General features: G+C 45.3%; 1 protein-coding gene across 1 annotated transcript in view; it reads right to left on the bottom strand.

Annotated features, from left to right (window-relative positions):
* The window catches only part of CSNK1E (casein kinase 1 epsilon), a 796,028-nt gene that overhangs the window by 590,319 nt on the left and 184,605 nt on the right, over window positions 1-21,104 (bottom strand). The window contains exon 2 of the mRNA XM_044068413.1: window positions 13,942-14,028. Coding sequence (XP_043924348.1) covers window positions 13,942-14,017 — 76 coding nt within the window. The 5' untranslated portion in view covers window positions 14,018-14,028. The remainder of the gene's footprint in view (window positions 1-13,941; window positions 14,029-21,104) is intronic.

Genomic DNA, 21,104 nt, shown 5'->3' with positions numbered 1-21,104 from the left:
GAATGTCCCTGGTAGGTACACCTCTGAGAAAGGCTGTAGAGGTAGATGCAGCCCTGGTTGAGTGGGATCTGATCCCCTGTGGGATAGGTTTTCCATGGTGCTTAGAGCAGAAGTGAATGCAATGGCCTATCCATTTGGAGATAGCTTGCTTTGAAATAGCCTTCCCCTCTGTCCCTGCAGCAAATGCCACCAGCAGTTGTTCGGATTTCCTTTGAGGTTTAGACCTGTCCGAGTAGAATCTAAGTTGTCTATGCACATCTAAGGAGTGCAGTATCAGTTTCCCTTTGTTCTGCGGATTAGGAAAGAAGGTAGGCAATTGAATGGACTGATTAAAGGCCACACTGGATACCACCTTGCATGAAAGATAAAAGGCTCCACTGCCATAAGGACCTGTAATTCAGATACCCTTCTTGCTGAAGTGATGACTAAAAGGGAAGCAGCTTTCCAAGAAAGGAATTTTAAATAAATCTGCAGTAGCAGCTGGCTCGAAAGGAGGAAGGGCGAGTTTCTCCAATACAAAGTTAAGGTCCCAGGCTGGAGTTGGAGCTCTCCTGGGTGGTCTTCAATTTTTTGGCCCCTTTGAGGAACTGCTTGAGCAGTGGAAGAAAGAGGGGAGGGTTCTGTGTTATGAGCTGAAATGGCTGAGACGTGAATTTTTATTGAGGAAAAAGACAGGCCCTTGTGAAGCATCTCAGTTAAGTATTGTAAAATCTTAGGTAAATTGGGCACTGCTGTGTTCATCCCTTGAGACTGGTTCTAGGCATAGAATCTTTTCCATTTTTCAGCATAAGATTTTCTAGTACTAGGCCTCCTTCACTCTAAAATGACATCCATCACTGGTTTACTGAGGGATGGTAAAGGAGAGCTTAGGTAATTAGCCAGGCTGCTAGGTTCAGTGTCTGAAGCTGAGGGTGTAGAATCTGATTCTCCTGCAGAGACAGCAGGGTAGGAGTCTGAGGCAGGTGCCATAGGGCCACCAGTGACACACTGAGCAGGAGGGGGTACCAGTGTTGGCGTGGCCAGGTTGGTGCAATCAAAATCATCATTGGTTTGTCTTGTTTGATCTTTAGTAGTACTTTGGAGAGCAGAGGCAGAGGAGGAAAGGCATAAACTGATAGGTTTTTCCATCTGAAGGACAGAACATCCACTTTCCAAGCATGTCTGTGGGGAGTCCTTGTACAACATTTTTCTAATCGATAGTTCTGGGGGGAGGCAAACAGGTCTATATCCGGGCTCCCCTATTTGCTTGTCAACATGTTGAAAATCCTTGGTTCCAGTTTCCACTCGTGTGGGTCCATGAGGGTTCTGCTTAGTCCATCTGCCAGTGTATTTAGTTTTCCTGGAAGGAATTGAGCTCGTAGATGTACTAGGTAGCTCAAGGCTATGTTCCACAATGCCATGGCTAGTCTGCAGATGGGGTAAGAATGTGTACCCCCCCTGCTTCTTTATGTACCACATAACAACCCTCCTGCTTGTTTATGTACCACGTAACAGTGGTGTTGTCCGTCTTTACCATTAATTGTCCTGGAAGAATGTGGTCCTTGAAGGCTGTCAGAGCATTCTGTACAGCTAACATTTCTTTATGATTGATGTGAAGGTGCATTTGAATTGGGTTCCATTTGCCCTGAATGCACTTCCCTGCCAGGTGCGCCCCCCCCCCATGCATATTCTGAAGTGTCTGTTAGGGTTTGGGCGGCAGGGGGTAGTGTGAATGGTAGTCCCTTGTTTTGGTGGCAGGCCTCTGCCCACCAAAGGAACTCTGGGCGTAGACAAGGAATGATAGGAATCATTGCTTCTACATCCTGAGAATGTTGACACCATAGGCTTTTAAGATACCACTGTAGTTTCCTCATATGCAGTCTTGCATATGGAATTAGAAGAATGCAGGAGGCCATGAACCTCAAGGCTTGTAGTATTTGCCTTGCAGATAGGGTTTTTGGGGCCACTTACTTGAAGTAGGTTGTCAAATGAATCAGTTTCTCTGGCGTGAGGAAAGCCATCTGGGAAGTTGTATTCAAGCTTGCTCCCAGGAATGTAATTTTTTGACAGGGTACCAAGTGTGCTTTGTTTATGGTGTACCCCAGACAAGTTAGTACCCTTTGAACAAAGGCCAGATGATTCCAAAGTATGCCCTGGCTTTCTGCCTGAATTAAGACAATCGTCCAAGTATGGGTATATTATTTGCGTAGTTGGAGGATCAGACGGCATAATGTAGGCAAAATCGGAGCCGAAAATCTGTTCAGCAAAGTCCGAGCGATGTCTAAGCGTCCGTCGGTTAAAAGAAGCACAGGCTAGACAAGCTGCTACGTCGTGGTCTGGGCCTAAACAATGTATGCAATAGGAGTGGAAATCTTTATGAGGTATTTGTTTCCCACAAGATAAACAGTTATTAACTTTCTCTGACATCGGCTGAGGCAAGAGAGAGTCCCCAACGGGGTACTTAGCTTTATAGAAGTCTTCAAAGTAGTATTCGGTAGTAGTAATCTCTGGATCTGACCGACCGGCACTTGAACAGCTTCTGCTTCGCCACACGGCAAGAAAGACTGAGGAAAATGGCGTCGGCTGATGCCTTTATACCCGAAGAACTGCCGCAATGACGTCGGGTGAAGTGCGACACCAGCCGAAGCCAGACCCAGACTTTGGAATCCGGCCGACCGAAGGGCTGCCTGACGACAGGACAACCCATTTGTAAAGACTGCAGATGCATCCTTGAAGGACATCTGATGGTGTATATAGCCTGTTTTGAGGCGTAGGTACCTTCTGCAAGACTCCCTGATAGGGATGTGCAGGTGTGCCTTAAGACTGGTGTTGATAACCATGCATCTTTGCCTAGTATAGGAAGTAGCTTTTGAAACGTCAGCATTTTGAATTTTGGAATCACCAGGAAGGTGTTTAGAGTAGAAAGGTCCAGGATAGGATGCCATGTATTGCCTTTTCTGGGTACCAGGAAAAGTCTCGAATAGAAAACTTGTCCCTTTTCCTCTTCTGGCACCAACTGAATAGCCTCCATGTTTAAGAGAGAGAGTACTTGATTTTGGGCCTCCACCCACTGATTTGGGGGTAGAGCAGGCCACCCACTTGGAGTTGGTAATGTGTGGAAGTGAAATCTGCATCCTTGGGACACTATTTAAAACCCATTTGTCCTGGGTAATGAGTTCCCAGTTTTTGGCCTGCAAACCAATCTTTCCGCCTAAAACAGCATTCAGTTGGGAAGTGCTTGGAAATTTTAAAAGCAAGTTATTGAGACAGTTTTCCATAGGGGGGTCTTACTACTCCCAGATTTGAGTGTGGAAACCCACCACTGCTTAGTCTTGTGGGTCTCTTGGGACTGAAACCTGGTGTTTCTGCTGTGTCTGAGTTTGGCTTGAGAAGACTTGGAAGGGGCCGGAAAGGATCAATTCTTAGTGGGCCGGTGCCTACTAAACCTAGGAAGCTGAACCTGTAAGAAATCTTTGACATTTTGCATAGATTTAGCTTCATCTTCCATCCCTTTTAGAACTTCCTCAGCCTTGTTGCCAAACAGACGGTCCTGATTTAAGGGAGCATCCAACAATTTAGCTTTAACATGATCAGGCAAAGTTTGCTCCTTAAGCCAAGCATGCCTTCTCTAAGCACAGACCCAGTAGCAGCAGCCCTGCAAGAGGCCTCTAATGAATCAAATCCACATTGCAAGTATATTTTCCAACCTGTTCAGCAGAATGCATTAAATCCTGTAATTCTTTATGTTCAACACAGTTAGGAATCAACATCATTTTCTGTTTAAGCAATCCAATAACATGTTGTTGATACTTTAACATATGAAACTGGCAGTTTAAAGCCCTAATGGCCAAGGTTGCAGAAGTGTAAACCTTCTTATCCTTTCTATCCAGCGCCCTGAAATCTCTATCAGAGGGGGTAGGATTTTTAGCAGTAGAAGCCTTAATGCCCTTAGGTCCCTGTGAAATAGTTTCTGGCTCCGCAACAGGATTTCTGAAAAGGAACTTGGGAGAATCAGGAACCCTGTAATATCAGTCAGGTTTTCTGGGAGCAGGAGGCAAAGAATCAGGAACCAAACTAGATTCTGAAAAGGCATCATCAACAATATCCAGTACAGAAGGTATAGCTAAAGGCCTATGCTGAGGCAGGAGTAAGAAATCCCTAAGCCTCTTTTTAGAATCGGAAAATTCCTGGCTTTCCCACAGGAAATGCTCCCGTAGATCATGTAAGGTCTCACCAAAAGAAAAATCCTTAGGAGGAGTAGCAGTGGGAATAGAGTCCTCTGCATCAGAATCCTCATAAGTAGATAAGGGCAAATCGAGATTATCAAAAGAATCAGAAAAATCAGAATCCTGGTCAGAAGATTCATAAACAGCTTCAGCCCTAGGTCGCTTAGAAGGGGGAGGTTGGCTTCCCCTGATTAGAGTTATCAAGATCTTCAGCCATTCTTATTTGTTTTTTAGGCCTAGAGGCATGAGCATGAGGTCTGGGCGTCGGTTTTTTAGGCATGGGTCAAGATTTCGGCCTAAATGAAGAAGGAGGCGTCTGTTTAATATGCAAGTCTGTAAAGCCTGAATACACCCTCAGAAGCAGGTGCCTGCACAGCAGCTCCGGACCCATTCAAGAAACATCTGCAGGTTCCACAGCTAAAGCACCTTGTGGCATACTGGACTCCGAATGGGTCTCGGTAGAGACCTGCAATTCAGAAGTAGCGGGTATCAGGGGCTGCGAAAGCACCTCACAGAGTACCGGCGAACTGGCGACTGTCTTAGAAGCGTCGTTGGCAGTTTTGGACCTCTGAGGCCTGTCTCTGCCTTTATCTTTACGTTTTTTCAGAATCCCTGTAGTCGAAAGGCTAACCAACGACATTTCTGGATAATTTAATCGAGAATCGAAATATTTTGATGCGAAAATATACAGACAACGGATAGTGCGCTGTTTAAATAAAGCACAAAACCTACAGCGAGGTACGTCGTGGTCAGAGCCTAGGCAAGGAATACAGTACGAATGAAAATCTTTGTGAGGTATTTGTTTCCCACAAGTAATGCAATTATTAACTTTTACTAACATCGGAAGGGGCAAGAAAAAGTTTGCCCAATGGGGTACTTAGCTTTAGTTGAAGACTTCGGTTCTGAAACTCGAAAACGAAAATTTCAGGAGTCTGCCAGCCGGCACTTGCGAACTGCTTCTGCTTTGGGCACCGCACAGCAAGAAAGACTGGTGTAATGATGTCAGCTGCATGTTTTATACCCCTGAAGACCTGACGTCATGGAAGAAGGGACAGCAACTGACGCAGGACCCAAGACTTTGTTCATCAGGCTGACTGAGTGCTACTGCAAAGCAGATAACCAAAATGTAATGACTGCAACAGTGAAACAAGAAGAACATTGAAATTTTCAAGAGGCGGCCAACCGGCACTTGTGAACTGCTTCGAGCACCACATGGCAAGAAAGGACTGATGTAATGGTGTCGGCTACATGTTTTATACCCCTGACGACCTGACATCATGGAAGAAGCGACACCATCCAACGCAGAAATACCAAGACTCTGGTATTCTGGCCAGCTTAGGGCTACCTCTGCAGGCAGATAACCCAAATGTGATGACTGCAACAGTGAAACACAAAGAACATCGGTATTACACTGCAATGATGTGCACACATTCTCTAAATATGGAAAGTAGAGCTTTTGAAGTGCAAAGCAAAACATTCAGACAGAACAAAACAGCTAGATTGCAAAATTCCGGTCAGCAGATAAACATTCAACATTTTATCTCCTCCTTTGTGTAGTCTGTAGTCAACTGTTAGACTGAAGGTGAAAGACCTCAGAAGGGAGAGAGAAAAAGGGCAAAAACAGAACAAAAGGAATAGTCTGACCCAAGAGATTGCTTCCAAAAGATGTAAAGGAATAAAATCCATAATTAAAGACATTTTTTAAATAAATACAACACAAGTGGGACCCATTTCTCTGACTCAAGCATGGTGGTCAAAAACAGGTGCATAGGAAGTAGTAGCGTGGTATGGCTAAGAGGTGAGGCTAGAAGCCTGGAGAAGCTTAGGATACCAAGCTGACTAAGGCCTGCAACTTCAGTCCTGTTGCAGACAAGGACGGACCACCTCTACTTTGTCTCTCTCTCTCTTTTTTTTTTAAATTATGTAAAAGAGTATCTCAAAATTTTCAGGAAAAGTCACTTCCCATCCTCATAGTCAATGTCCTCCAATAACCCAGTACCATCACTCTGACTCATTTTGGGGAGGTCTTTTCAAAGATGGCTCCCTGATTAAGGCATTTTGAAAGATGCCTTTGGAGAAAGAGCAGCCTAAATGATTGAAAGCGCCCAAACAGGTGGACTGACCTTGTTGATACAAGAGTCTGGCACACAACAAAAACCATCAGCTAGTAGACAGTGGTCAAAAATGGTAGGTACAGCATTAGGTCTAGTACAGACCAATTCTGTGGGTAAATGAATAATCTAAGTTGGTGGCCAATGTCAGCTGCTCTTTTCTGGAAATGAAAAAAAAAAAGCAGTCAAGCCCCCAAAAGGCTAAAAATCTATAGAGACGGTAGTGCACTTTGACTAATATGAAATACTGGCCACTCTGACACAGAGGAGCCAGCACCATCTTAGATTAGAAATATGCTACAAGTAATGCCAGAATCAACAAGTTTAGAACAACCTCCGAAGTCACAAACTGAGTGGTTTGGGCTGGTTAGCAAGGTGGGGGGGGGGGGGCTGATCTCCAATTTCACAAACAATTACACACATAAGGGGCTGGCATTGGTCTCCTGACAGACTACCACTCAAACACTTTTTCACTACTGAATAAAGGCAGTCAAGTCAACATTTTCAGTACCTGTCTCACCAGTACAGTATGAAAGAATGGGTGGGAAAACTGCTATCAGGGCCTCCTCTACCCTAATTAAAAGGCTGCTGGAACAGAGAAAAGTTTATAAACCATCCTCTTCTCCTCTGTTTATGATGGCCTCTTTTCTGATTATTCTTTTTACAAGAAAAGAAGGTCACATTGGTGAAGGACACTGGGATGAAGTGACTACAGCCATGGGTGAAGCATAATGGAATTAAGTCACTACAAAGTACAGTTTTGTACCTACCATAAATGTAGATGTCCGAACAGGAATGCATCTGCAGTCCTTACAAATGGGTTGTCCTGTCGTCAGGCAGCCCTTCGGTCGGACGGATTCCAAAGTCTGGGTCTGGCCTCGGCTGGTGTCGCACTTCACCCGACGTCATAGCTGCAGTTCTTCGGGTATAAAGGCATCAGCCGACGCCATTTTCCTCAGTGTTTCTTGCCCCAGATGCCAGTTGCCCTCTTGGATAGCTAAATTTTGGATAAATGCCAATGTTTCCAAATAGTAGAAGGCAAACACAAAAAATAAGCAAGTATGTACATATATACAAACAAATACACCATAAGAGATCCCCCCCAGCTAGCTATTAGATGGGCAAATACCCTAGGAATACCACAGAGGGAAGGAGGGTGGGTAATCCTGACTGCAGATGCATTCCTGTTCGGACATCTACATTTATGGTAGGTACAAAACTGTACTATGTCCTTCAAGGATGCATCTGCAGTCCTTAAATGGGTAGAATACCATAGCCAAACTAGGGGAGGAGGAAGAAGAAATTATGGTGTAGTTAGGATCCCTTGCAAAACAGCAGTGGCAAACCCTGCTCGGGATCTAGAGTATAAAGGTAAGTTATAATGCTTGGTAAATGTATGCACGGAGGTCCAAGTAGCAGCCTCTATAATGTCCTTGGTAGCCACTCCTCGTAAGAAAGCTGTGGTAGTGGCTGTAGCCCTTGTAGAATGAGGCCTTATGTTCTGTGGAGTTTGCTTTCCATGGTAGGAGTAACAGAATCTGATGCAATTTCCTATCCACTTGGAGATTGTCTGTTTTGAAATTGCTTTTCCTTCCCTTCCTGTTGCATATGCTACCAGAAGCTAGTCCGTTTTCTATTGCCCTTGGTTCTGTCCAGGTAGTAGCGCAACTGTCTATGTACATCCAAAGTATGCAGCAGTCTTTCCCCCGTTCTGTGGATTGGGGAAGAAGGTAGGTAGGTGGATAGCCTGGTTTAAAGACACTCTGGATACCACCTTAGGCATAAATGTAGGATTTGTTCTCATGGACACTCTATCTTGATGGAAGATTAGGAAGGGTTGTACTGCCATTAAAGCCTGTAGCTCAGAAACCCTTCTTGCTGAGGTAATTGCCAGCAGAAAAGCAGTTTTCCAGGATAGGTGTTGAAGATCTGCTGTTGCTGCTGGTTCGAAAGGGGAGTGTCAATTTTTCTAGCACAAAGTTCAAGTCCCATGCTGGTAATGGTGGTTTCCTAGGAGGTTTTACATTTTTAATTCCTCTCAGAAACTGCCTGAGTAGAGGATGCGAGAAGACAGGGGGATCGAAGCTGTATTCTGCAGAAATAGCTGATGCATGTCTCTTGATGGAGGAATAGGACAGGCCTGTATGGAAAAGCTCTGCCAAATACTCCAGGATGTTGGCAATGTCTACCTTTGACACATCTTTTCCCCTTTCAGTACTCCAAATGAGAAACCTTTTCCATTTTCCTGCATAGTTCCTTCTTGTTGAGGGTCTGCGGGCCTCAAGGATAATGTCTTTAACCCTTTGGGATAAATCTGGGTTAGTTGCTCTTATGTAATGTTCCAGGCAGTCAGCTGCAGAGTTTTCAGGTTTGGATGCAGGGTGTTGTAGCTCTGAGTTAACAGCAAAGGAATCAGGGTAGTGTCCACATTTTCCCCGAGACATGCTCCTCAGTAATGGGTACCAATGTTGTCTTGGCCAGTCTGGAGCTATCAGAATGATCCTTGGACGTTCCTCTTTGATTTTCAATAGCACCTTGTGCTTCAAAGGAAGAGGTGGGAATGCATATGCTGTCAGGCCTTTCCAACTGAAGGATAGAGAGTCCACTTTCCAAGCAAGTGGGTGGTACGTCCTTGTGCAGAATTTCTTGAGCTGGTGATTGAGTGGGGATGCGAATAGGTCTATTTGTGGCAGTCCCCATTTCCTTGTGATGACCTTGAAGATGTCCGGGTGTAGCATCCATTCGTGAGCATCCGAGGTAGTTCTGCTTAGTATGTCTGCTAGGATGTTTTCTTTTCCCGGTACAAAAATTGCTTGTAACTGAATGTTGTAGCTCAGAGCCATATTCTATAGATCCAGTGCCATCCGGCATAGAGGGTATGAATGAGTGCCTCCCTGTTTGTTGATGTACCACATGACTGTGGTGTTGTCTGTCCTTATCATCAACTGCCCTTCTTGGAGGAATGGTCTGAAATTCTGGATTGCTAGTTTTACTGCCAGCATTTCCTTTTGATTTATGTGCAGGTGCAGCTGATCTGGAGTCCATAAGCCTTGTATGCACTTGTCCAGCATGTGGGCCCCCCAACCGAGGTCTGAGGCGTCCGTTGTGATGGTTTGGCTTGGTTGAATGCTGTGGAAGGGCAAACCTGGGTTTGACTGGCATGCCTGAGCCCACCATAGGAACTCTTGTTTCAGGCATGGGATTAGTGGTATTTCGGTTTCTAGGATGTGCCTGTGTTGAGACCATAAATTCTTCAGGTACCACTGTAGCTTTCTCATATGTAGTCTGGCATGAGGGACCAGGATTATGCAGGATGCCATGAAGCCCAAGGCCTGCAGTACTTTCCTTGCTGTTAGTTTGTTCTGCTTTGTTAATGCCAAGAAGTAGAGAGGAAGTTGTTCTTGTTTTTCTGCAGTTAGGAATGCCATCTGTTTTACTGTGTCCAATTCTGCACCTAAGAAGGTTATTCTTTGGGATGGTATCAGTCTTGATTTTTTTATATTGACTGTATGTCCCAGGGCTTGCAGTAAGCAAATGACTCTTTGTAAGTCTTCCGTTAGCTTGTTTTTGTTGTCCGCTTGTATCAGGCAGTCGTCCAGGTATGGATATATTTGGATTCCCTGAATCCTGCAGTGAGCGATTACTGATGCCAGGCATTTCGTGAACACACTGGGCGCAGTAGATAAGCCAAAGGGCAATGCTGAGAATTGATAATGTTCTGATCCTGCAAGAAATCTGAGGTATCTTCTGCAATTTGGTCGTATGGGGACGTGCAGGTATGCCTCCTTGAGATCTAGAGTCACCAGCCAATACTCCTTGCCCAGCATGGGAAGAAGTTGCTGTAGGGTCAGCATTTTGAATTTTGGAACAATGATGAATGTGTTTAAAGCGAACAGGTCGAGAATAGGCCTCCAATTTTTCTCTTTTCTTGGTACCAGGAATAGTCTGGAGTAAAATCCCTTTCCTTGTTCCATAGATGGTACCCTTTCCACAGCTCTCATCTTTGCTAATTGAGCTATTTGTTTTAGAGCTTCTGTCTTTTGATTTGGTGGTAGGTTTGGCATTCCTCTTTTTCCTGGTAAAGTATGGAAATGAAACCTGTAGCCTTGGTCTATAGTTTGCAAGATCCACTTGTCTCTTGTGATGTAGTGCCAGTTTTTTTAAAATAAGGCTAACTTTCCGCCTAAGGGTGCTGCTATTTGTTCCCTGGTAGGCGGTGCCAGAGCCAAGTCACTGTGATTGTCCTGTTGCAGTGGTAGTAGTTGTGCCTGTGCCTCGCTGGTTGTTACCTTGCTACTGGCGTCCCCTGTAGGCACCTCCTCTGGATTGATTTCTGCCTCTTGAACGCCTATTCCTGCCTCTCTGTGTTTTAGAGGAGTCTGGAAAGGACCAATTTTTGGAAGGCCAGTTCCTGCTAAACCTTGGAGGCTGAACCTGTAAGAAATCTTTCACTGTTTGTACAGATTTTGCCTTCTCTTCCATTTTCTTCAGTACCTGCTGAGCAGGAGAACCAAATAAACTGACCTTATCCATAGGAGCATCTAATAGTTTTGCTTTAACGTGATCCGGCAAGACCTGTTCTTTCAACCATGCATGCCTTCTTATAACTGTGCCAGTCATGGCTGATCTAAAGGAAGCCTCCAGTGCATCATAGCCACATTTTAAAGAATGGTTACTAACCTGCTGAATGTTATGCACCATTTCTAGAACATATTTCTTATCTAAAGAATCATCAGAGGACAGTTTCTTAGTTAACTGATCAAGCATAAACTCCTGGTATTGGATCATATGAAACTGACAGTTCAATGCCCTAGCTGAGAGAGGAGCAGAGGTGTATACTTTTTTACCCCATCTCTCTAAGGACCTGGATTCCCTTTCAGAGGGGAGAGGGTTTTTCACTGAGGTCGAAGCTACTGCCTTAGGCCCCTGGGAGATAGTCTCGGGATCTGCAAAAGGAGCCTTGTATAAATGGTGATGTGTGTCCGGGATCTGCAAAAGGAGCCTTGTATAAATGGTGATGTGTGTCCGGGACCCTGTAGAACCTATCGGGCTTAGCAGGGGCTGGAGGCAAAGTATCAGGAGCAGTGCAAGCATCATTAAATGCATCATCTACAACAGGAAGAACTGGAGGTATAGCTAAAGGCCTATGTTGTGGTAAATGCAAAAAGGTCCTAAGCCTTTTCCTTGAATCTGAGAAATCTTGCCCCTGCCATTGGAATTGCTCTCTCATGGCATGTAAGGTTTCCCCAAAGGAAAATTCCTCTGGTGGAGAGGCAGAAGGAATCGATTCCTCAGCATCGGAGTCTTCATAAGGAGAAAAAGGAGCCTCTGGATGGTCTGCATTGTCTGTATCATCAGAAGAATCATCTGAGGACACTGGCTCAGGGGGCTCTGCTCTAGGTCTCTTTTCTGGAGGAGGTTGAGAGGCCCTGTCTGGATGAGGTTGGGATCCCCTTATTAAAGAGATGAGATCCTCTGCCAGAGTGAGCATTTGGGAACTGGAACTGGGCCTGTGAGAGGGGGGCTTAACAGGCACAGACTTAGAAGTTTTGGCTGCTTTAGCCCTGGCAAAGGCCTTTATGGACATGGCTGCAGGCGGCCTAGCAGCACCACGTGCAGGGGTTGAAACATCCAAAGGGATGGTGTCCGATAATTCTAGTGAAACCACAGTAGCAGGTTGAATTTCAGAGGCCGATTCAACCAGGTTAGAAGGGGCCTCGGTAGTAGTCATGGATTCGGCTGAAGATAGAACCGTTTGCTGGGTTTCGGCCTAAACCGAGACACTCGCGGTTTGCATAACCGCGGTTTCGGCCGAAACCGCGGACCGCGAGTGTCGGTCCTTTTCTTTGCGTTTCTTAACAACTTGTGAAGTCGGAGGATCCGACGGCATTATGTACGCAAAATCTGAGCCGAAAAACTGTTCAGCAAACTCCGGCCGACGTCTAAGCGTCCGTCGGTTGAAAGAAGCACAGGCTAAACAAGCTGCTACATCGTGGTATGGGCCTAAACAAGGTAAGCAGTAAGAGTGGAAATCTTTGAGGTATTTGTTTCCCACAAGTTAAACAGTTATTCACTTTTTCTGACATCGGCTGAGGCAAGAAAGAGTCCCCAACGGGGTACTTAGCTTTTTAGAAGTCTTCGAAGTAGTATTCGGTAGTAGTAATCTCTGGATCTGACCGACCGGCACTTGCGAACAGCTTCTGCTTGCGCCACGGCAAGAAAGACTGGGGAAAATGGCATCGGCTGATGCCTTTATACCCGAAGAACTGCAGCTATGACGTCGGGTGAAGTGCGACACCAGCCGAGGCCAGACCCAGACTTTGGAATCCGGCCGACCGAAGGGCTGCCTGACGACAGGACAACCCATTTGTAAGGACTGCAGATGCATCCTTGAAGGACATCCACTGGTGTATCTAGGTGATCAGTCACTAAGAAATGCTCTCCAGGCCCAACACCTTTGCCTTCTAGTGGCTTCATTAATGTCTCTGCCAACACAGCATACCTTTGTGTCACATGACAGGAAAAAGGCCCATACACTATGTACTGAAGAATCAGATCAGGCAGCAGCATCAGGACTGTCACAAGGGCATTTGTTCGAAGATGTAACAGAATAGAAGGGCTCCAGATAGACCACATTGGACATCCAACTCAAAACACAGCTAAATTTTCAACAAGTTGCAATGAAACTAACTGTTTTATAATGTGATAACCAGCAGCATGGTGCTATTAAGCCATCCTAATTACCTATGTAATAGAAACTTTCTGATTTCAGAAAAGGATTGCAAATAGGGGAGGACCAGGAACAGTTTCCATTTGTAAACCAAGACTGTGTTCATCACTGACCATTTGCAGGTTTAGTCAAGAGCTTGAACTTTGGGAATACAGTAGAACACACTTCTCCACTGCTGTTATGAGTGCGATCCTCCAACTTCGTCAACATAAGTAAATCTAGATGGAGCAAGGCCAAGTCCAACTTGTTTAAAATTTATTTAACACGGTATGTACCCTTAAAACGAACCTATACAACAATTCTCCATCACTAATAATATAGGATCTAGTACGTAAGAGGCAGTCTTATCCTGCTTTCTGATCCTCTACAATGACTTCTAAATGTTGAGAGGTAGTGTTAACGTAACATGAAAAGAAGTCAATAGGTGAAACAAGTCCAGTGGACAGTGCTAGAAATATTGTTCTTTTCTGCTTTTTTTCTTTTCGAATAGGATGATCCCTGTACAATGCTAAAAACCTAATCTTAAGGTACATACACCAAGGAAACAGATTTCCTTCCAACATTTACTGGGCAGTAAACAAATATTTGTGCTCCAGTTACTACACTAAACTATGTTTGCCCCATCTTTCCATGTTACTAGTTATCACAAATTTAATGCATTCTATTCCCACAGTGCAGAGGAACGCCATTTCCACAGCTACTACTACTAACACAAAGACCTCCAAAAACTTCCAAAACCAAATAAATAGAAAAGACCACGTTACTTAAATTAATTCTGCCCAGTAAACTTACATGGGATGGAGCTAAAAGCTGTGGCCAGCCAGTACTTGGGATGTTACAGAATTGTAAGTGTAACGCAAATTAAGTATTTCCAAACTGGACATTGTGAACTTACCCAAATAAATATCTCCAAAGGATCCACTGCCGATCTTTCGGCCTAGTCTATATTTGTTGCCCACTCTCAGCTCCATGGCTCTTTTCCCTGCAAAGACAACAAACTTAAGTTAAAATGCATTGAAGCTCCTACTGAAGAAAGCTCAAAAATCAAGAAGCTATCAGCACATATTAACCATTAAAGAGAGACTAACCTGCTTTACTAAATGCACAATTTCTACATTATAAACTTTTCTGTCTACGACTTATTTCTCATTTAAGTTCAGCAATAAGCTCTGGCTATGGCCCAGATGACAGGATTATGCCTAGCAGTTTGGGCATCTGTTGGAACTAACATAGGGAGGATTGGTAGGCCCATCTTGTAAATGGGGAAGGGGTGGACAGGGTTAACCCTAAAAAAATATGCAAGATCTTCTGATCTAGGAATGCATGCATGATTAAAAGAAACCACCACCTGTAAATGCCTTCTAAGGAGTTTAGTCCTGCCCATGTATCATGTAAACTCACTTGTGAATGCAGCAAGAACTCCATATAGTTAGCATGCTCAGAAAAGAAAAAGTACAGTTGTGTACACTTACCATAAATGTAGATGTTTGAGTATATTCATTGTTGCAGTCATCACCTGTGGGTTATTCCTGCTGTGGTAGCCCTCGGCCAGCCCGAATACCAGAGTCGAAGTTTTTCTGCTTTGGCTGCTGTCGCTTGCTGCCTAATGTCATGTCGTCAGTGCTATAGAGGAAGGCAGCCAACGCCATTAAATCAGTTTTTCATGCCCTAATGAGTTAGAGGCCCAAGTAAATATGGTAAAGTGGCCCTGGTGGCTAAAAGCCACCATTAGAAATAAGAAGGTATGTACTCACCATAACGTTCCATGCGAGTTGCTCATCTCGCCTTCATTCTTAACTGATGGGTTCGGAGCCGATCCCTCGGCTCCAGTACAACCACATGCATAGCTCGAGGTCTTCCAGTAGCGAGGCCAAGCCCCATATCCCATGATGCACTGTGAATTACCTCAGATCTTGTTTGCTGGGTATACTATAACCATATACAATAATTATTCCCCTACAGAAGGGAAGAAGACATTGAGCAACCAGGATGAAGCAACATCTAGGTCAACTATCAGCCAGAAGAGGGTAGGAGGGAGGGGCTTAAGAATGAAGGCGAGATGAACAACTCATATGGAACGTTATGGTGAGTACATAACTTCTTAATTTGAAGTTGTTCAATCTCGCCATTCATTCCAACTGATGGGTAGTGTCCTAACAAGCACCATCAATCTCGGGTGACTCACAGGAGCACATTTTTCAGAACAATGGACCCAAAGGATGCTCTATCCCTGGGGGCCTTATCCACTTTGTAATGAGTGATAAAGGTATGAGGTTTTGACCAAGTAGCTGCTGCACAAATGTTATCAAGGGGAAGTTTGGCTGAAAATGCAGTAGATGTAGAAACTGCTCTGGTTGAGTGAGCTTTAATCTTGTGTTGCAAGGGCATATTAGTAGCTGACTAGGCAAAAGTGACAAAATCAGATAACCATTTAGACAGAGTTGTTTTAGCCACTGGTTTACCTTTCCTGGATTCAGAGAATGAAACAAAGCTGGTCTGATTTCCTGAAATCTTTTGTTCTATCCAAATAAAATCTGAGCAGTCTGTGAACATCAAGTTGGTGCAGCATATACTCTAATTTGTTGGAATGATTAGGGAAGAAAACTGGTAACTCAACAACTTGGTTAATATTGGTTTCTGAACAAACTTTGGGCAAAAAGGAAGGATTTGTCCTAAGTTACACTCTATCAGCATGAAAAATCAAATAAGGAGGGTTGACAGATAAAGCCTGAAGCTCTGACACTCTGCGGGCAGAAGTAATAGCCACCAGAAAAATGGTTTTCCACGACAAATATTTGAGGTCACAAGATGATGCTGGTTCAAAGGGCGGGAGAATGATACGTGAAATCATATAATTTAGATTCCATGCAGAATAGGGAGTTTTCACAGGTGGTCTCATATGCAATGTCCCCTTGAGAAAAGCTTTGGATAACTTGTGGGACATGATATTTAAACCGTCAACTCTAAGATGAAAATTAGAAATAGCAGCCAACTGAACCCGAACAGTTGCTGCTGCCGCTCCTTTGTTAAAGATCATAGTCACAAATTCTAATATGGATGTCATGGAGGCTTGGTAAGGATCAATATTATTTTTAAAGGTCCATATGGAAAATCTCTTCCACTTAAGATACAATTTTCTAGTGGAGGGCTTGTGAGAAGACAAAATAATCTGTTTTGTCTCATTGGAAAGGTTATGAAGCCCGGCTATGAGGGGAACTGGAGCAGCCAAGCTGTCAGCTTTAATGACTGCAGAGAGGGATGAGGGTCCCCCGACAAGTGTGTCAGGAAGTCTGGAACTGGGTCCAGAATCCAGGGATCCTCCAAGAGAGGAGTTTGAAGGAATGGGAACCAAATCTGCCAAGGCCAATAAGGGGCTATAAGAATGATGTTCCTTCCCAGGGAATATACTTTCTGTAGAAACTTGGGTATCAATGGTATTGGTGGAAAAGCACAGAGGAGACCCGGGGGCCAATCGTGTATGAGTGCGTCCCTCGGGGCTTCTCCCAGAGGGGGAATCAGGGCAAAGTAGCTTCTGCATTTTGTGTTGATGTGACTGGCAAAGGTCACAGCAAGGCTGACCCCATTTGCAGAAAATCCTGTCTGCAATCTCTTTCTTGAGGGACCACTAGTGTGGCAATAGGATTGCCCTGCTTAGTTTGTCAGCCATCACGTTGGATCTCCCCAGGATGTGCGTTGCCAACAGAAAGTGCTGGGAGGAAACGGCCCACTGCCAAACTCTGAGGGCTTCTTGGCTAAGGGGGTAAGATCTGGTTCCCCCTTGTTTGTTCAAATACCAGACTACTGACACATTGTCTATCTGAATCGCAATTGTTCTAGAAGAAGAGAGTCCTGGAAGTACTGCTCTCATTCCCAGGATATAGATATGCAAAATGTGACCCCAGGATATCGATATGCAAAATGTGACTCCTGTTCAGTCCATGTGCCTCTGGCAGTCTTTCCCTGAAAATGCCCCCCCCCCCACCCTATCAGGGAAGCATCCGTGGTCACAATGGCTACTGGAGGGGGTAGGACAAAGGGGCGTCCTATGGTGACATGAAGAGACGTCAACCACCACTGGAGGTATTTCCTGCAAGAGATTGTAATCAATATTGTGTGGTGCATGAGTAGACCATTGAGTGAACAACAGCCATTGAAGGATCTGCATATGCATTCTTGCTAATGGTATGGCTAGGATTTCTGCTGCCATCATACCCAATACTTTCAGAACTTCTGAAGCTGGTGCTCTGTCTTCTGACACCAATGTGCTGACATGCTGACGAGGAAGAAAGGCCCTTTCCACTGGTAGCCTTAGAGTGGTGGTTGAGGTGTCTAGCTCTGCCCAGATAAAAATTATATGCTGCGATGGCGACAAGGGAAACTTTTCTGAGTTGACTGTAATGCCTAGATGATTGCAGAGTGAGAGTGTACTCCCTTGCCTGAATCAGTTGTTGCCTGGTGGTGGCGGTAAGGAGCCAATCGTCTAGGTACGGAAACACCTGGAATCCTAGACGCCTCAGTTGAGCCATGACCACTGCCATGCATTTGGTGAACACTCTTGAGACCAAAGGGCAGGGCTCGAAACTGATGATTGGCTCCCAGCCAGAAACGCAGGCGATCTATGGATGGCCTGGCCATCTTTAGGTGCTAGTGCGCATCTTTAGCTCTATCGAGCACATCCAATTGTCTTCCCTAAGAAGGGAAGTATAGACTGAAGCGTGACCATCCGAAGCTTCTCTTTCTTTACATATTGGTCAAGTCTGCTGAGGTCCAAAATGGGTCTCCAGTCCCCTTTTCTTTGGAACCAAAAAGAATCTTGAGCAAGTTCCGGATTCTGATTGGTCTGCTGGGACTGGCTGGATGACTTTTTGTAGCAAGTTTCAGAACTCTACAGTTGCCTGCTCCCTGCAACTGGGTGGAACAACCGGGATTCTCCTTATGGTCATTGGGGGTGTGGCTAATGGTATGAAGTACCCTCAGGAAATGATACTTTGTACCCAGTCACCTGGCTAAAAATAACAAAAGACAGCTGGGTACAAAGACAAGCAACCCACCCACTAGCTCCACAGCAGGACAGTCGGGCCTCCTTTCAAGAGCGCTGGTAGGGTTGCTTAGAGAAGTGATATCTGTCACCCTGGTATTGTGGACCCCCTCTGCCATGAGGGTGGTGTTTTCCATTATTACCCCCTCCTCTGCCACTGGAGGGGGGGGGGGTTCACCACGTGTGTCCTGAAAGGCTCCTTGGGCTTTCTGGAACACATTCTCCCTCCCCTTTGACCTCTGGGATAAGGTTGGGTAGGGGTGAAAAAACAGACTCCAACGGCACAGAGTCTTTCCCTCCTGGTTCACACCTGGTCAAGTTTTCCTCCACTTTAGGCCCAAAATGAGATGAGCCATCAAAGGGAGTGTTCACAAAGGATGACTTGCAGGGCTCCGCGAAGAACACAAGCACATCCAGGAATGTCTTCTCAGAGAGATTCCTGTACCCACTGCCCTACTTGTTCCATCAGCTGCATATGATGAGATGCATGGATGAGTTGACAATAGAATTTAGGGTAAAAAGCTGGACAGCAACCCTATCAGAGGCTCCCGCAGCTACTGTACCCTGAAGAGCATCTCCTAACTCCTTAAGGAGATCTCTTAGCAACCTAGTAAAATGGGTTAAGTAGTTCAGTGAACAAAGCGCAAAAATTGCTGAACTGAACATGCGTTTCCCATATCTATCCATAACCCTAGACTTTCGATTAGGAGGATGGATAGACGAGGAAGTCTCAGACATTTCCTTTTTGGTGGCTGCCGCCGCCACCATGGCATCAACAGGAATTCCTTTGGCTAAGAACGTTTTGTCTAGTGGGGCTGATATAAATTTGTTAGGCCTCCTAGGGACAGGCTCCATAGACTCTGGTGACTCGCACGCCCTTCGAGAACCCAACTGCATGAGCTCACTGAAGGGCGGAGGCACCCAAGAGGTGAAGGGTTGACCCCCAAAAGCCTTCAGGAGAACTGACTCATCCTCAGCAGGGTTTTTGGACTGCCAATCACCCCTCTGCCCAAGGATCTCAAGTATCTCAGCAAAGGAGATATCCTCAGAGGGGGGACCCTTCTGACTCGTCAAAGTCAGTATCAGATGTTAAAGACTCCCGTGGGGAGTCCAAGTGTCTCCTTTTGCATAATCTCTTCCTAGGAACCTCCTCAGTGGGGGCTTCTGGAGAGGTCTTGGAAGAGCAGGGGCCCACCCTGTGGGGCTACCTTGGAATCTAGGTCTCTACGCTTAGCATGGATCATGGAAGCAGAAGCAGGCACAGGCGCTTTAGGGGATGGAGAAGCAACGCTTGAAGTAGAGGATGTCTTGGGAGACAAAACTCTCCTCATGGCATTGAAGGCATCACTGCTCCGATGGGAAGGAGTCAACGGATCCGAGGGAACTGTCAAACCCCCCCACACAGAGGCAGTAGGCCCCAAGCAGAAGCCCCGAGAGGGAGAATCTGCACTGACAAGTCGGTTAGACTATCCTCTCCGGATCCGACTGGAAAGTGTCGGCTGCTAGAATCCATGGTCGGTGCCGAGCATGTCAGAGTGGATGGAGCAGAGGACACTGGAACCGGTCTCGACCCCAATGGCTCCACGATCAACAGGTCTGATTCATCTGGTTCCGAAGGGCCGGTATGGCTCGGAGGAGGAGTAGACAAAGCAGGAGTAATGGTCTTCAGCTCTGAAACCACTTGGGTTGGAGTAGACAACAATTTAGCAAGGTCTGGTGCCAGGAGAATCTTCTGCACCAATCGATTCACATCCAAATCTGAAAGGCTAACAGATTACCTAGATGACTGAAAAGATGGTGCCGACTGGAGTAATGGTGACTGAGGCACTTCGGATACCGGCTCCAAGGCTGTGGGCCAGCTCCGAACAGAAAAGACAGTTGGCTCCAAAACCTGTGGAGCCAATGTCTCAGATTTCTTTGACTTTTTAGATTGTTTGGAGTCCTTAGATTTAACAGATGACTTGGAGGACTTAGAAGATTTGCTAGCCACATCCTGGACACTCAATGCCTCTTGAAAAGGGTGTTTTAACAAACCCCTGTCCATTAAATTTCCTTTTCCTCTCTAACAGAACCCTGGAAGAAAAGGAATGGCAGACAGCACAAGATTCTTACAAGTGGACAGCCCCCAAACAATATACGCAGGTAACATGTCCATTAGTAGATGATATTTTCTAATTACAGGCTAGACATTTTTTAAAACCAGACTTTGGATGTTTGTCCTTATCATCCGCCATAACACACTAAGCACACGCGGATCAACAATTAGTGTGAAATTACTAATAGGCTCTAATCACACACACAAGCCTGAGATAAAGTATCCAAAAACTGTTATACTACACTATAAAGTACAGTTTTGTACCTACCATAAATGTAGATGTCCGAACTGGATAGCATCTGCAGTCATAACAAATGGGTTGTCCTATCGTCAGGCAGCCCTTCGGTCGGCCGGATTCCAAAGTCTGGGTCCGGCTTCGGCTGATGTCGCACTTCACCCGACGTCATCTCTGCTGGTCTTCGGGTATAAAGGCATCAGCCGACGCCATTTTCCTCAGTGTTTCTTGCCCCAGATGCCAATTGCCCTCTTGGAAAGCTAAATTTTGGATAAAAGCCAATGTTTCCAAAATAGTAGAAGGCAAACACAAAAAATAAACATGTATGTACATATATACAAACAAATACACCATAAGAGACTCCCCGACCCAGCTAGCTATTAGGAGGGTAAATACCCTAGGAGTACCACAGAGGGAAGGAGAGGGTAATCCTGACTGCAGATGCTATCCAGTTCGGACATCTACATTTATGGTAGGTACAAAACTGTACTATGTCCTTCATGGATGCATCTGCAGTCATAACAAATGGGTAGAACACCATAGCCAAACTAGGGGAGGAGGAATAAAAATTATGGTGTAGTCAGGATCCCTTGCAGTACAGCAGTGGCAAACCCTGCTCGGGATCTAGAATATAGAGGTAAATTATAATGCTTGGCAAATGTATGCACGGAGGTCCAAGTAGCCGCCTCA

The sequence above is a fragment of the Protopterus annectens genome, chromosome 1.part0, assembly GCF_019279795.1.
Source record: "Protopterus annectens isolate FY-2018-M chromosome 1.part0, PAN1.0, whole genome shotgun sequence".
In the NCBI taxonomy this organism is placed as follows: Eukaryota; Metazoa; Chordata; order Ceratodontiformes; family Protopteridae; genus Protopterus; species Protopterus annectens.
Note: the sequence above shows the minus strand (reverse complement) of the source record. Positions and strands in the feature narration are given on the sequence as shown.